The sequence below is a fragment of the Branchiostoma floridae genome, chromosome 1 (genome assembly GCF_000003815.2).
Source record: "Branchiostoma floridae strain S238N-H82 chromosome 1, Bfl_VNyyK, whole genome shotgun sequence".
NCBI classification, from domain to species: Eukaryota; Metazoa; Chordata; class Leptocardii; order Amphioxiformes; family Branchiostomatidae; genus Branchiostoma; species Branchiostoma floridae.
The window spans coordinates 28,074,943-28,089,679 of record NC_049979.1 but is presented as its reverse complement, the minus strand read 5'-3'; the positions used below and the strand labels follow the sequence as shown (position 1 = coordinate 28,089,679).

General features: G+C 40.2%; 1 protein-coding gene across 1 annotated transcript in view; it reads right to left on the bottom strand.

Annotated features, from left to right (window-relative positions):
* The window catches only part of LOC118420096, a 33,553-nt gene that overhangs the window by 14,531 nt on the left and 4,285 nt on the right, over positions 1–14,737 (bottom strand). The window contains exons 5-20 of the mRNA XM_035826835.1: positions 13,597–13,740; positions 13,130–13,204; positions 12,529–12,668; positions 11,826–11,970; positions 10,627–10,766; positions 9,706–9,892; positions 8,911–9,103; positions 8,066–8,202; positions 7,391–7,591; positions 6,284–6,471; positions 5,103–5,259; positions 4,349–4,474; positions 3,591–3,741; positions 2,996–3,141; positions 2,435–2,554; positions 1,580–1,714 (exon numbers count right to left, since the gene is read on the bottom strand). Coding sequence (XP_035682728.1) covers positions 1,580–1,714; positions 2,435–2,554; positions 2,996–3,141; positions 3,591–3,741; positions 4,349–4,474; positions 5,103–5,259; positions 6,284–6,471; positions 7,391–7,591; positions 8,066–8,202; positions 8,911–9,103; positions 9,706–9,892; positions 10,627–10,766; positions 11,826–11,970; positions 12,529–12,668; positions 13,130–13,204; positions 13,597–13,740 — 2,385 coding nt within the window. The remainder of the gene's footprint in view (positions 1–1,579; positions 1,715–2,434; positions 2,555–2,995; positions 3,142–3,590; positions 3,742–4,348; positions 4,475–5,102; positions 5,260–6,283; positions 6,472–7,390; positions 7,592–8,065; positions 8,203–8,910; positions 9,104–9,705; positions 9,893–10,626; positions 10,767–11,825; positions 11,971–12,528; positions 12,669–13,129; positions 13,205–13,596; positions 13,741–14,737) is intronic.

Genomic DNA, 14,737 nt, shown 5'->3' with positions numbered 1-14,737 from the left:
ATGGCGCCATCACATGTGCAGGAGGGGATCTGGTCTTTAGCTCCTCGGCAGAGCCCTTGGTCGGAAGTTATGCGTGTCTACACCTCATCCTTGCGCCAGCTTCGCTGCAGCCCACAGAGGTCTCATAGAAGTCGCAGGGAGTAGTACTCGGCTTACCTATCCGGCAAAACCCGAATCTTCCCAGTTTCCCCGGCCGCGTGAGTACAACGTCAAAATTCACCAACCGCCATGTTTCTTTCGTTCAACCTTCAACATAACGTTCTACCCGATTTGACGTGGACCGCCCACGGACATGCCCACCTACGAACTTCGCTCGACAAACTTCGTCTGATCACCGCTGAACTGTACCAGCTCAGAAGAATATCATCTACACTGAACTGTGTACCAGCCAAGAGGCACATTATGCTCCAGCCGAGCAGAACATCGCTCACGCCGAACTGGAACTGTTAACACCATCGGCCAAGAGAGTCACAGAACTTTGACAGTCACGAACTTTGCCCGAACAGAACTCTGCTTCTTCCAGTATTTTTTTTTCTTCTGCAGATAATCGATATTGTATTTTCCCTTTATGGTAGCTAGACATTATCTCACAGAAAAACATTGACAATCTATTTCAGTTCAACTGTTATCTTCATTTGTCCGTAATGTATTCACAATCTGATGTTACATGTTATCTTTCATATTGTGTTTAACAAACCTTACCTCATTAGTTAACACTTTTCTTCACGTATCTTGTAATGTTATATCTGTCTTTTTTAGATATTGTATTCCATTGTTCTCCACAGTTGTTAGTACATGATAACTTGGTAAAAAGGAGAAAGAGAGAAATAAGAAGATAAAGAGAAATCACGCCATTGGGTTATGTTAATGAGTTAGTGACGTCACTGCCTTGACTGTCAGGGATCCCATGATCCTCTTCGCTCTCTTCTATCATGGCTGCGATTGAGTGAACATCATTGAATAAACGCCTCTTCCAATCAAGTTGCATCGGCTCCTATGATTCACTATCGCGTCCCCTTGTCAATGTTGGCGCAAAACTGATGTGACTGGGGATTAAAAAAAAAGTTGGGCCCCCAAAAAGTTGTTTTCATCAATATGAAATCTAAGTGGTCAGGATGACTCAAAATACAGAGTATGGCACACAGAACAATAGATTCTTCCTGTTTTGTTCTATCACATCTTCTTCTTTGACCTTGGAATTGACGTTTTTACTTTAAGTCGTTAGTATACGCTTTACGATATATTTTTTTAAACCAATGGCATGTATTTTCTCATTTTCCAGCGACTTTGTATGACTTACAGTAACTTATAGTTGAAAACTTTTATTTTTGGAAATGGCCAAAAATGGATGTGCATGTGCACGGATTTCATCCATATAATCAAAGCAACATGGCCTAAGAAGAAAATGGAGTGACCATTGTGATTTTGACTTTGACTTTATTTGGACCCACAATATAAGCTTGACATTTCTGTTAGCTAAATCCTCCAGTCCTGCTTCCTGTGGTTTTGAGTTCACACTGTGAGTACAGTGACAGACACCTCCAGTAATGGAAACACAGTTTGGCAAATAGCTACTCACCTGTGATGATTTGGTCCCCTTGGGTGGTCATCACATTCTCAGAAAGTTGAACAACATCAATCCCATCTACAGTGGAACCATCGGCCAGGACAACATCTCCTCTTAAGTAAAGGTTATCCAGAAAAGTCTTTTTACCTAATGGGAATAAGTAACAGAATTACTGGCATCTGGGTTGACAACTGTAAAAAATCACCAGATCTATTATGGTTGACATTGAATGCGCTATGAATTACACCTGTCCATACACCAATTGATTATGATTTGTTTATCTCAATCACCTTTTATTATATGTAAACGGTCACTGAAAGAAAAAAAAACTGTTATTACCATGTGCACCTAGTAGCCTCCCAAAAAAATTCGAAATATTACTTACAATGCTGAAATGTGAAGATCAAATGTTTGTCTTTGACAGACTATTGAATCTGACCTTTACAGTGTTGTCAGTAAGTACAATCGATAGATTCACATGAAGTGATGTTCGTTCATTGTTCAGACCCATGTAGTGCCCAGTGGCACATATGGGGCAAGTTCCCTCATCTTTGTCCCTAGCTGTTTCAGTAGCAGGGTATATGTCTACATGTATATATACAGGGATGGGTTGCTAGCCTTCTACTTTAATGTGCTGGAGGCACCTCCTCGAACAATGCATTTTATGTCCCTTCTGAAAGATGGGTGCAGCCCCAGCCAAGAAACCCTTCCCAAGATTGAACCGGGGTCTAACAGTTACCAATTAATATTGGAAACAGGAGATCAACAGTGATGTTGCTACCAGTTGAGCCACAGGGACATCCCCACATGAAGCGGCAATGCATGTCAATTGTTGACATAGTGATTTTTTGATATTACATTTCTAACCTGTGATGGAATGGTTTCCAGCCAAGGTCACAACCTCCTCAGACAGGTCCACACCGTTTAGCGTCCCTGCTAACTCCAGGTCTCCTGCGACCATGACATTGTTGGTGAACGTCACCAATCCTGACATCAACGAAGGAAAGGAAAAAAAAAACTTGTTAGTTTTCTTACAGCTCTAACATCCATTTTAAATGTCTCAAAGATTAGCAATGTCATGGATTCATTTTAAATTTACATTTAAATGTACTGAAAACACAGAGAACAGGCTGTCCAAATACAATTCAATCTCTATAACTGAATAAAAACAGAGATTTACATCCAGACATTTTGACTGACATCCGCATTCCTTTTCCTCAGTGTCAATAGACATCTGACCAGTGCGACAAATTGTAGAGATTGAATATATTTGAATATTGTTTAGTATCTGGATGTCTAACCTTTATAAAGTTAACAAGGTTAGTGTATTCACAATGACAAACATGTATTTGTGTTACGTTATAGCTAAAAAAATCTATACACATTTCATTACACACAATACATCCTTTTAATCTTTAATGTACCAACCTGTAATGTTCTGTGGTGTAGCGACAGTCATGGCATCTGATGACAAGTCTACTTCATTATAGGTTCCATCGACATTGAGGTTTTCCATGATGACAACATCTCCATGGACTGTCAGACTTCCGTTCATCTCAGCCTCTCTATCCAGCCTGGGCGAAACAGAATCAACAGCAGTTGTACTTGTAGTGTTCTGATTTCTTACATTGTGAGTTTCTTTTACATCCAGTCAGAATTGCCCTAAAGACTGTGACAGGTGGTCATTAAAACATCAGCAGAAATAAAGCAGTGGTTGTGTAAAAGAGTCTAAAAAATTTTGTGAGTTTCTTGAGTGTATGTGTTACTCAAGCTTATATACAATATAGCAACAAGTTATATGTGTACTGAGTATGAAGTTCATGTCATTTAGCATGACTTAAACATACTCAGTAATTATGTAAATCAAGTCCCAATTTGTATAATTTGCATACTGCTGCATAGTAAGTCTACATCAATATTACCTACACCTCAAACATCACAGAAATTCATGCATGCCAGTCCAAAAATATGTATCTTTTTTACAGTCCCAAATGATTTATCATTTAAGGTATGGGGAGGTTACCTGACTGCTTCCTGTTGCAGCTGTGGGATGTTCAGTTCATTGATCATCTTCACTGTAATCTTCTGTGCCGACAGGTCGCCATTCAACACCACTTTGTCCTCAAGCACCAGATGGTTGGGAATCTTCTGGGCCTTGTCAGTGGCCACAGCATCTACATGTATTATATTAGGAAGTTACTGTATTATTCTCATTCAATTTGGAATGATAACAGCTGTACACCTGTGACTGTCTGCTGGTTGGTAATTCCTTAAACTTCACCTGGGATGTACATGTAGTAACAGTCAATACAGACGTTCTGATAATTTTGGGTTACCGGTATCACATTCGGTTCTTCAGAAGAACACATCGGCTTCGATAGATACTCTGAACTTTGTATACGCAGAGTGCGCTGCTATCAGAAATTGGAATACCAATTTATATACATTAAAATCGGTGTTGTTACAACTTTTTGTTCTTAGCTTCTGGCACATAATTTTATTATATATACATGTATATACATATTATATCGGGTGGGTTTGACATACATAAAATACAACATGGTGTATTCTGTATCACCCTTGCTCCTAGCCCTTGTGAGGGTCGGGCTAATACTTCAGGTGATACAGAACAGCTGTAATCTATATTCACGACAACTAGTGACGTGCTGTGAAAGAATATCAACTACTGTAACCATAAACTCTGGTTTGTACAGACATTACATTACATATAGGAGCCAGTGGTGGAGTAAGCTTTGCAAAATTAAGGACAGCTATAATGACCTTGTAGCCTCCCCTTGATGCTCTCTATGGCTGCTTGCTGCTCCCCAACTTGAGCCTTGATGGTTTCCATGGCAACCAGTCCCTCCCCATACATAGATGTTTCAGGTGCATCTACAACAGTTGTCCCTATAGATATATAAATTGTAGGAAAAGTACCATCCATCATTCACATGGCACTAGACTTCTTTTAATTCATCAATCTTTATAAGCTGTGGTCAGCAGTCTGAGCAATAATCTAGAACCAGGTATATCAGGAGACCATTGATCTTGAAGTTTGTCAGTTCGACCACAAGGAACAATTGGTGACAAATTTGCAAAGTTGCCACAAAAACTCGTCTCTAACAGGCATAGCCCAGTGAGATACCCGCTTAAGGTAAAGTAGAGCTTCAGAAGTCTTTGTAACTTATTTAAAAGTAAGTCATCATGATATCCATGATCACAGACTTTGAGCCAAAGACAACAGTCTGTATACATCTTACAACTCACATGACTTTTTATAAACCATCAAAATGTGTGCAACCATCACGTTAGTTGACTAGTCCTCTATTTGTGTGGTAACCCATATCCATTGTTTTTAAAAACAGTGTATGTAGGGATATCAAATTTGTGGATAGTGGTTGTGATTTAAAACAGCAATATTTGTAAAATATTTCAATTTACCCTGTTTTTAGCAAAAAAACTACCGATATAGGTTACCCAGCAGATAAAGGTGAACTAGTACATGTTATACAGCAACTGTAAGAAAATGCCTTACCTACAGTGATGTTCTTAGCAACAAGATGCCTGATGGTCACATTTCCAGTAAAGGTTTTTGTCCCAGTGATGACCTGATCCCCTGTCTTTGTTAGGGTGTCGTCCTCAACACGTGCTGACAGGGTCTGTACACTGCTGCTCAACTCACTGATGTTTTGCTAAGAAAAAGGTAAATGGTAAAGGCAGTCTCCCAGTAACCCTGGGTTATGCAGGGCTCGAAATACCCACTTGCCCACTTGAAAATGCAACCTCATTTTGCTTGGCGCAACATCATTTTAAACCCAGGTTGCACACTGCGCAACCTAAAATTTTGCAGTTGGAACACTGCTTTTCCACCACCTATGTGCATAAGCCTTTGTATTTATTTTTTGATAACATAAAACATATTACATAGTTACATATAATTGGAAGAAAAGATATGGGATAAGTAGCTTATCTGAAGAAAGTAACAACTTGAAAGTGGGGCAACCTGAAATGTTGATGGCGCAACCTGGCTTTTGACTCAGGTTGCCACTTGGGCAACCTGGCTGAAAAAAGTATTTCGAGCACTGATTATGGGACAAACACCCTAACCGCTATAGACACAATGGGTTACTACACATTGTTTCCACACGTCCGATTATTTTGCTATATACTGACAGAAATAGTAAGTGGGGACAGTATTGACAAATCCCTATAAGAAAAAGACGATCTCCAACATCTCCCAATTTGGTAGTTCAATCTTCTGAATTGTCACCGATTTTGGTCAACAGTGACCTCAGTGTCATGGGTGATCTCAAGTTGGGGGTTTACGGCTAAACAGATACAAGTACTATCAAAAACAAGATACAGCAGTATACAGTATACAAATATCAAGCATTTGGGCATGTTACACATTCAACAATGTTTTATCACTGCCAGAAGGTTTTTGAAAGAAATTTTGGCTATCATCAACCAAAGCTAGCTTTCCACACCTTCAAATGTTGGCTCACAATGGTTGGTTCTAATGCCTTATAACAGACATACAGGTGAGCAGCGACATCTGTCCTGCAGTACAATGTGAACCAGTCAGAATTGCCCTGAAGAAGGTGACAGACGGTCACCGAAACGTCGGTGAGAATAAAGCACTGGTTGTGTAAAAAAAGTCTCTTTATTCAGTGACGTACCAACCTGATGAAACTGTTCACGGAGACATACAGGTACCTTAAGTTCACTGATGCTGTCCAAAATCTTCTGCTTTTCCACCTTTACAACGCTGGGCAATAACTTGTCAGCCACATCCAGTCTGTACAGCGTTGTCCAGCTACCACGTGCAACAGCCAGGTAGCTCTTCCCTTGATGGACCAATGACACTATGTCAGCAGGCGCATCTCCTGGATGGCTTTGCCCAACTGACCAAAATACAAATTACACTTAGTTTACAGCTCTGGGGGAATAACATACAAATGCATGCAAAATATGTACTGATTAGGGCTGGGTACTGGTACAGACAATTCAGGTCCAGGTCCAGTTCAGGTCCAAAGGATCAGGTCCAGGTCCGGACCTGAACCTGGACCTGATTCAGTATGACTCATACCAATGGTCCATTTCACTGAAAAAAAGAAATCTGTTTGGTGGAGTATTAGATTTACACTGGCGTTTTAAAACCCTACAACGCTAACTGTACCTCTACGATTGGCTGTAAAACTTGGTAGAAATTACTATAAACTCAACTCTACTTCACTCTTGTTATTTTCTTCCACCTGCAAGCACCAAAACGTGTGAATGCCTGATAAAATAATGTGTTAATTTTCTAATCGGTCCAACATTCGGTTCACCTAATTTTTTCAGGTCCGGTTTTTCCGGACCGGTCCAATAAGAAAAACCGGTTTTGTACCGGTACGCTGTACCGATACCCAGCCCTAGTACTGATTGTGCAACTTTGACAAAAAACATCACTTTGTGCCTACACGACTGTATAGAATGTCATGTATCTCTCTCTCTCTTGGCTAGGCATCTTAACAAATCTCATGTATAATGCATTCAAAATTGGTATCATTCTACAGCTTCTAATGTTTCTATTTTTTCTGGTGGGATGTCTTTTGTTTTCAAACTGCTCTCTAATCTGTGGCACTTATAACCGGTTGCTGCAGTCATGTACACGTGGCGGTAACATCATGTCTCAGACCAAGAAATAGATGTGTCTATTCCATGAACGAAGCTGACGGAGTCCCAAAAATTTGGGAAAGTCACAAATTTATTTGTGTTGTTTTAGTCCTCTTTTATAGTTAACTTCTGTTGTTACATTATAACAGTTACATGTACACGTACCTGGCAATTGTTGCTGAACCAGTTCAAACTGCCTGTTCTGGTTTCTGTACTGGAAAATGCTGGTTGTACTATGTGAAGAATGGATGGTGCCATGGTGTACAAGAGAAAGCAGTTTAGTTTTCTCACTGCTTGGGACTGAAACGGACTCAAACTTTTGACCTCCATTCACTGAAATGGTCTGCAGCAACTCAAAATGATAACCTGCAAAACAACATGATATTAGAAGATTAAATATCTAATTCAATACATCAACTTGCAATTTTCAACATTGGCTACAGTTCTCTATGCCAGAAAAGGGAGTCAAGCTGAGGTTGGAAAACCCACTTTCTCAGCATTATGAGACCTTAGCCCATGTTCAAATCGCATGTCAGCTTTGCAAAAAAATTAAAACACAGTAATTGGAGACGTCTGCAAAGGGGGCTATCAAGTGAAGGACATTATAGCTTGAAAATAATCAAGATCTGATTTCAAGGTAATAACAGTTGAAGACAAATTAAACAATGCTAGAACTCAGACTAGGATAAATACTGTCATGGCACTGGCTTTTGTCCTATGTCTAAAAGTTGCATTTCCCACACTCTAACGTCACAGTATATTTTGAAGTTGATAAAAAAGCACAGCAATATGGTTAACCGGTTGACAGCAAAAGTGTAAAGAAGATTTCTGGTCACATGCCATTCCACTTGAAGATGTACGATGACTGCACTTCTCCTGGCCTGGCTTCTGCAGTACCAGAGCCTGCTGCTAGGGCCAGATATGGATCCTGCCCTATCCGGAAATATTCTACATCTACAGCTCCCTTTACATCGAGGCTGAAAAAAATTGGATACGTCAGGTAAATATTTGTTCAGATCAACAACATTGTCAGACAATAATAAGAAACACACTAGTCTGTAATTATAGCTTTTATACATTTGAAAAAAAAGTACAGTCAAACCTGTATTAGGGGCCACCTCTACAGAGGGGCCACCTGTCCATAGTGGCCACTGTTTGTCGGTCCCTTGGGTATTTTATCTACAAGTTGCCACCTCTATACAGAGGCCACCTTTCTATAGTGGCCACATTTGTCCGGTCCCTTGAGTGGCCACTATAGACAGGTTTGCCTGTATGGCAGTATGACTTAACAACAGAATGTGAAATGTTGCTAGCTAAGCCAGGCACAATAATTGAAGCTTGGGATTCAGCATGGCTTGAATATCAATTTTATACAGTTAGGGTTTAAAGTCTGCTCTTCAACTGATCTTGCTCAGTGTCACTGATGAAAGACAGTGGATGCTGTCTGAAAGGTCTGCTCATTTCCAAAATCATTACCCATTTGGTATATCTATCACCTGGATGTCAAACCTTCAACAACATGAATAAATTATGATTCATGTCCTTTGTTCACTTGGTAATTATGCTAATAGTTGATATCAGTTAGTTCATTCAGTATGTTTATGAAGGAGCATGCTATTATTATGTATGTATGTCCTGTTATCGGTAAAGATTATTTTCATTTTTATCGGAGAAACTCTACCTACCTCTGCAGATGTTGAAACACAGCATTATGTTGGTTGTATTTCAGAACTGTAGATTCGGATGAGATTTCTCCCTGGGAGTCGGAGTGATGCGCGATGACCATGAACATCTCACTGTTGATGAGGAAACTCTCTGCATCCTGTCCTGTTTCTGGGATGACAGGATCGCTGCTCATGTGGTGGAACAAACACTGGGCTGAGAAGGAAAATTAAACATTACTTACACGTAGTTTACGTTTTTACTTCAATTTTTGTTGCTTAAAATGAATATCTCACTGGTCTGCTCTTGTTGGCAGTTGTTTGTACAAGACATTTGGTAACACGTCACCTACACGTACATGTCACTTGAAATTGTGAACTTTTTTAAAATCGAAAAAATCACAATTACATCCCACTTTCAGAAAATGCACTTTCTGTACAGAATGCCTCAGTTGTGGAATAACACAACACTGTAATTATTGTCAATTTGTATGTCTCTGTATGTTTTAATTGTAATGCTTAAATATGAATGTGTAGACCACAAGAAGTATAGCCTCTTATGAGGCTAATTCTGGATCTAAATAAACTCAAACTCATGATGCAACTCAACAGCAAAATGTGTTGAATGGGTGCTGACTAATGTGCCAACAGGTGTGAACACTGCAAATCTCTTTTGACAAAGCTTAATCATTGTACATTGGGGCCAAACACCCTGTCTATATACCAAGGACTTCAATGATGTTTTTCAACATACTTGGAGCCAGAAAGTTTGACAAAGAATTGCATATCAAACAACATGCTTTACAGACAATCTCTTACACTCAGTGTCTCTCTGCCAGCTGTATATAGGTACTGTCAGCTGTCCATCCACAGTGGGCACCATGGCTCCCTTCGCAGGCAGGACCAGTAGGTACAGTGGATCAGTGGGTCCCTGCTGTGGGATGTGGAACAGGTGAAGACCTCTGGCCTGGTAGGAGAAGTGGAGGGTCTGCACAGGTGTCTGCATCTGGAGAGAGAAGGGCAGGTGGGATAATTTGTAGTGATAATAGTTAATAGAGCACCCTTAAGTCGAGAAGTTTTTTTTGCCTGATCTCCTGGAGGTCAGCAATCAGACCTGATCAACATACTGCATTGCCAGACTGGTAACGACAGATGTTAGACAGAGAGAGAGAGAGACAAACTGCTTTTATCATAGGGGGACTTTGCTCACAAACTATGTCATTGCACATGTTGGTACTCATTGGAATATAGAATACAGAGCTCAAAGTCTTTCAGATATTCACTTCTGTTGTACAGCCCAACTAAAAAACCTGCCAACCTTAGCTTTTATCTTTGTTGGTTGCAAGCAAGGGACCTAACATCTTTGAGTGATGAAGTTAAAAACAGACGCCCTGTCTTTTGCATTGTTAATATTAGGGCTGTGATGTAAGAATAGGTACAAAACATTGTATTTCTTTGTTATTCAATTTATCAATATACAACTGCTTGTCCAATATATATCTGTAACGTTACTACTATATGACATTGAAAATACCTGGCAGTGCATGATGTGTTTCAGTGTTACATTATGCTAGAAATATAATTGTGGGATCCCTAAGTAAGTCTAAAAAAAGAAAGAGAGAATCCCTGCCTGCCAATCCAAATGCTTCCAGAACCATCTTCAGAAATAGTCAAAATTTCTTTTCCTAGGAGTATACTGTAAAACATGGGTCTATCTTTAGAAAACTATAGGAAACTCACCAGGAAAAAGAAAGGCATGATGACATCATATATCCTCAAAGTGTTGTCAGACAAGACTGCACAGTACTGTCTCACAGCAGGGTCACCCTCGCCATGACAGTTGGAAGCTGCACTGAAGTATCTGAGCTGCTTTACTGACTCTGAAAAAAATACAGTTGCATCTGTAAGCAGCGACACCTACTTCGTTCGTTCGTTCGTTCGTTCGTTCGTTCGTTCGTTCCTTCGTTCGTCCGTTCGTTCGTTCGTCCCATAGCCTTTTAATCAGCCGTAGGCTGATTAATCAGCCGTAGGGGCAGCACAACATGTTATGCTGACTCAACAGGCTTTTAGTCCCCTGGCAGCGCCTATCTCCTCTCCGGGGCATGGTGAATGATGTAAATCACCGTATGGCTGATACGACACGAAGGTTCGCCAGGCCTCCATCCGGGTGATTTGTAGTGAATCACCAACTCCAGACAGAATGGTTTGCTCCATCGCACACCGCACCATCGCACGTGTGGGGGTTCTTTAACGTGCATGGGGTGTGACTCTCCCCATACACGGGACCTCCATTTAACGTCCTATCCGAGGGACGACCCATTTTCACCTGAGTAAAGTGAGGAAAGTTGTGTAAAGTGCCTTTCCCAAGGGCGCAAGATCGGTGGCACGGTAGGCGGATTCGAACCCGCAACCTCTCGGTGCAACTCCGGACATGCTACCACTGTGCCACGCGGTCACCACTAAGTGCTGCAGTACAAAGTGAACCAGTCAGAATCGCCCTGAGAAAGGTGACAGATGATCCCCAAACTTTTGTGGTATAAAACACTTGACTTGGTTGTGTACAAAGAACTTTGTTATTCAATTGAGAGTACCATCATCTTCAAACTGATTACATTGGATGGCTTGGTCATGCAGCCTTCCAGATAAAATGCAACATTATTCAGTTAGCTCTTTCCTTGGTGCTGAAATAAGAGTTATTGCACATTTTCTGCCTCTGTTGCCAACTTAGCATCTTATGCTATTTTACTCTTTACCATCACCAAGAATATGATTTCAGCAGTGTTTGTTTGTATGTTTGTATGGATATGTGTGAAATGAATCATTTTATGCATATGCTGACTGTTCCCTGCATAGGACTTGAGTCACACCCAACCAAGTGTGTGGTTCACCTAGAGGTAAAAGTTCTGCCTTAGTAACTATGTGTCCTGTTGGGTGCATACCTTTCTCTCCGAGTAGCTCTATTCTCATGGCGATGTTGTTCTTCCACTGCACTGGCACCACCCGGATGTACTGGGCTGTGATTGGTCCATTCTGCACGAACATGTTTACCTGTGGGGTGTCTCGGTCACTGTTACCATCAAACACCTGTCAGGGCAAAGGCAAAGAATAAAATTTTGTTCTGGGGACTAGAATGTAACATTTTGGGCTGACTCATGATGTTCATCAATTACAGATACAGAGTTAAACAGGTTAAAAACAAATAAAGAATAAAATTTTGTTTCGGAAATAAGAATGTATGATTTTGGGCTGAATAACGATGTTCATCAATTGAAAATGAATTCCAAATTGTTATGGAACACTCTAAATATGATGTCTTACACAATGGGTTATTCACATTTCTTTTTTTTTTAAGTACAACAGATTTCAACGAATATCGTTGAAGTGGTTCACAAGCCACATCTGAGTAAGGTTTTAGAATAGTTCTTCAATCTCAACTCATGTTTTACATATTTTAAAGAGTCACTGATTGAAGGATTATTCTGAAGATTTGACTTTATTTTTTATGTGAAAACCGACAAAATGCAAAGTAGATGAAAAAGATTGCTTTTGTTGTTAGAAAAAACACTGACACATCATACCCCATTTGATTGTATCAGCTTATGTATCAGTATTATTGTTTAGCAATAGCAAATAAGCCCTTACCACATCATTGCCTGACTTGTCCTTATATGTCGTGAATGTTGTCCCGTCATTAGTGAACTGCACCTTAAAATGTGTTACATACTCAAGATGGCTGCCATCTGCGTTACGGAGGTGGTAGTTCCTTCCTTGAGTGATTATGCCTAAGGATAAAGTGGAACGGTTTCAATGTTCTTCTCAAGCCTAAAAATGCATACATCCAGTTTATCACTTGAAGGAGAACGATATTTCAAAATCACTATACATGTAATTCATTGAGCAGTTAACTCTTGAATGCTCAGTCCAACAACATGCAGATATTCCTGCTTATTTATATACGTTGCAACAGAAACCTGTAGTGTCCTACCCCCTGTGGTGTCTCTAGCCCTGGTAGTGTCCGTAACCCCTGTAATGTACATACTAGTAATCCTGCATGTAGTGTCAGTACCCCCTGTAGTGTCCATACCCCTGTTGTGTCTGTAGCCCAGGTAGTGTCCTGCAGTGTCGGTACTCCCGTATGTACGTAGTGTCCATAGCCTAGGTACATGTAGTGTCCGTACCCCAGTAGTGTCCATAGCCTGTATCTTGAACACACTGTTGAAACAAGAAGTGACCATATTCTCACCTGTCACCTGAGTCACCTGTCCTAGGTCCACCTGTAGCCACTGCCTCCTGTTATTTTCACCAGCTACCCAAGCACCTGAGAGAAACCATTCCGCCAGTAAGGACTAGGACCACTAAAGGGAACGACTCTTGGGCACACGATGCAACTATATTGAGGAGCTTTATTCCAACATGGCGATACAGTAGGAGTCGGTGGTTGGACTAACTATAGTACGGAACCAACGTAACAAAGGGGTGTTATTCTAATAAATACAACATAAACCAACATGGGTGGCGTTCAACAACTTATGGTTCTTACGTCACTCCTACAAGTGCTATCAATCAACTTGCTTAAAATATGTCACATGAATGGTTTAACACCAAGAAATAGTTCTTTTATGCAACTGTGACATCAAGATCAGTAGGAAAACATTTGTTGTGTGTCAAAAGTTTTCCATAAACCACATACTGATTTTAAAAGACTATGACCTGCAGTTCTGGTAGTCTCCTGCAGGTGGAGCCTGGCCTGATGTGCTTGGTGGAACCTGCTTTTGCTGGATGAGGCCTTGATACGAGAATTGGGGATCTCTCCTGTCGACACGCCCAGGAAGCGGTTATGTGGTGCATCGCCACCTGTGAATGATAATATTTCCATGTACCACATAATAGATTATGTAATAGGGAAAATTGTCCCCAAGCCTGTAGCTTCAATGCAAAACGCAAAACTGCGGTTGACATTTCTCGACTTTCTACCAATTTCTCAGCAAGATGTGTGTTATATGATATGTGGGCAGGTATCCCCTGTGGATTGAAGTATATACTAGATTATATTCATATTACAAAAGATTAGTTAAAGAAGTTCCAACAAATAGCCTACAATTTGAAGCCTTCCTTGTACAACAGGACTTGCACAGACGTAAGCTACCATGCTGGCTATCCAATGTTAGTAAAATCCTGGAGGAGTCAGGGTTTGCGTACCTATTGCTTAACAGTGATCACAACACATCGTTGGCTCAGGCTGAAATAAAACAAAGACTGGAAGACACCTTTCTTCAAAACTTTTACTCAGAAATTAACTCCCCTGGTATTAAAGAAAACCAAGGGCATAAATTAAGAACCTACAGAAAATTCAAGTATACATATGAAAGAGAAAAATACCTCGATATAACAAATTTTAGCTATCGCCGAACCATGACTAAACTAAGGATCAGCGATCATCCTCTACAAATTGAAGCCGGTAGATACACCCGAACTCCTCCAAATGATAGATTAGGCCACACCAATTTAATTTCTTGGTTCACGGATTCGCTCGCTCCGATTTTTTTGGAAAAAAGAATAAAAATAAAAATTACCAATAAGCAAATTTTCACCATTAATGAAACCATTCACCAACTTCCTGGTGTAGCAAATTGGCCTTTATATCATAAGCTCCTTAAAATCAACAAACAGGTACTGTTATTGTACAGTAATAGTGGTTTTGTACTTTTTTCAAGCAGAAAACTTTTTATTCTTTATATTTTTGATTAGCCCTTACCTTTACCCTAACCATTTTACAATTTTATTTTTATTTTTATTTCGCCCTTTCGCTCCATATTTTTTATGAAAAAATCCGTGAACCAAGAAATTAAAT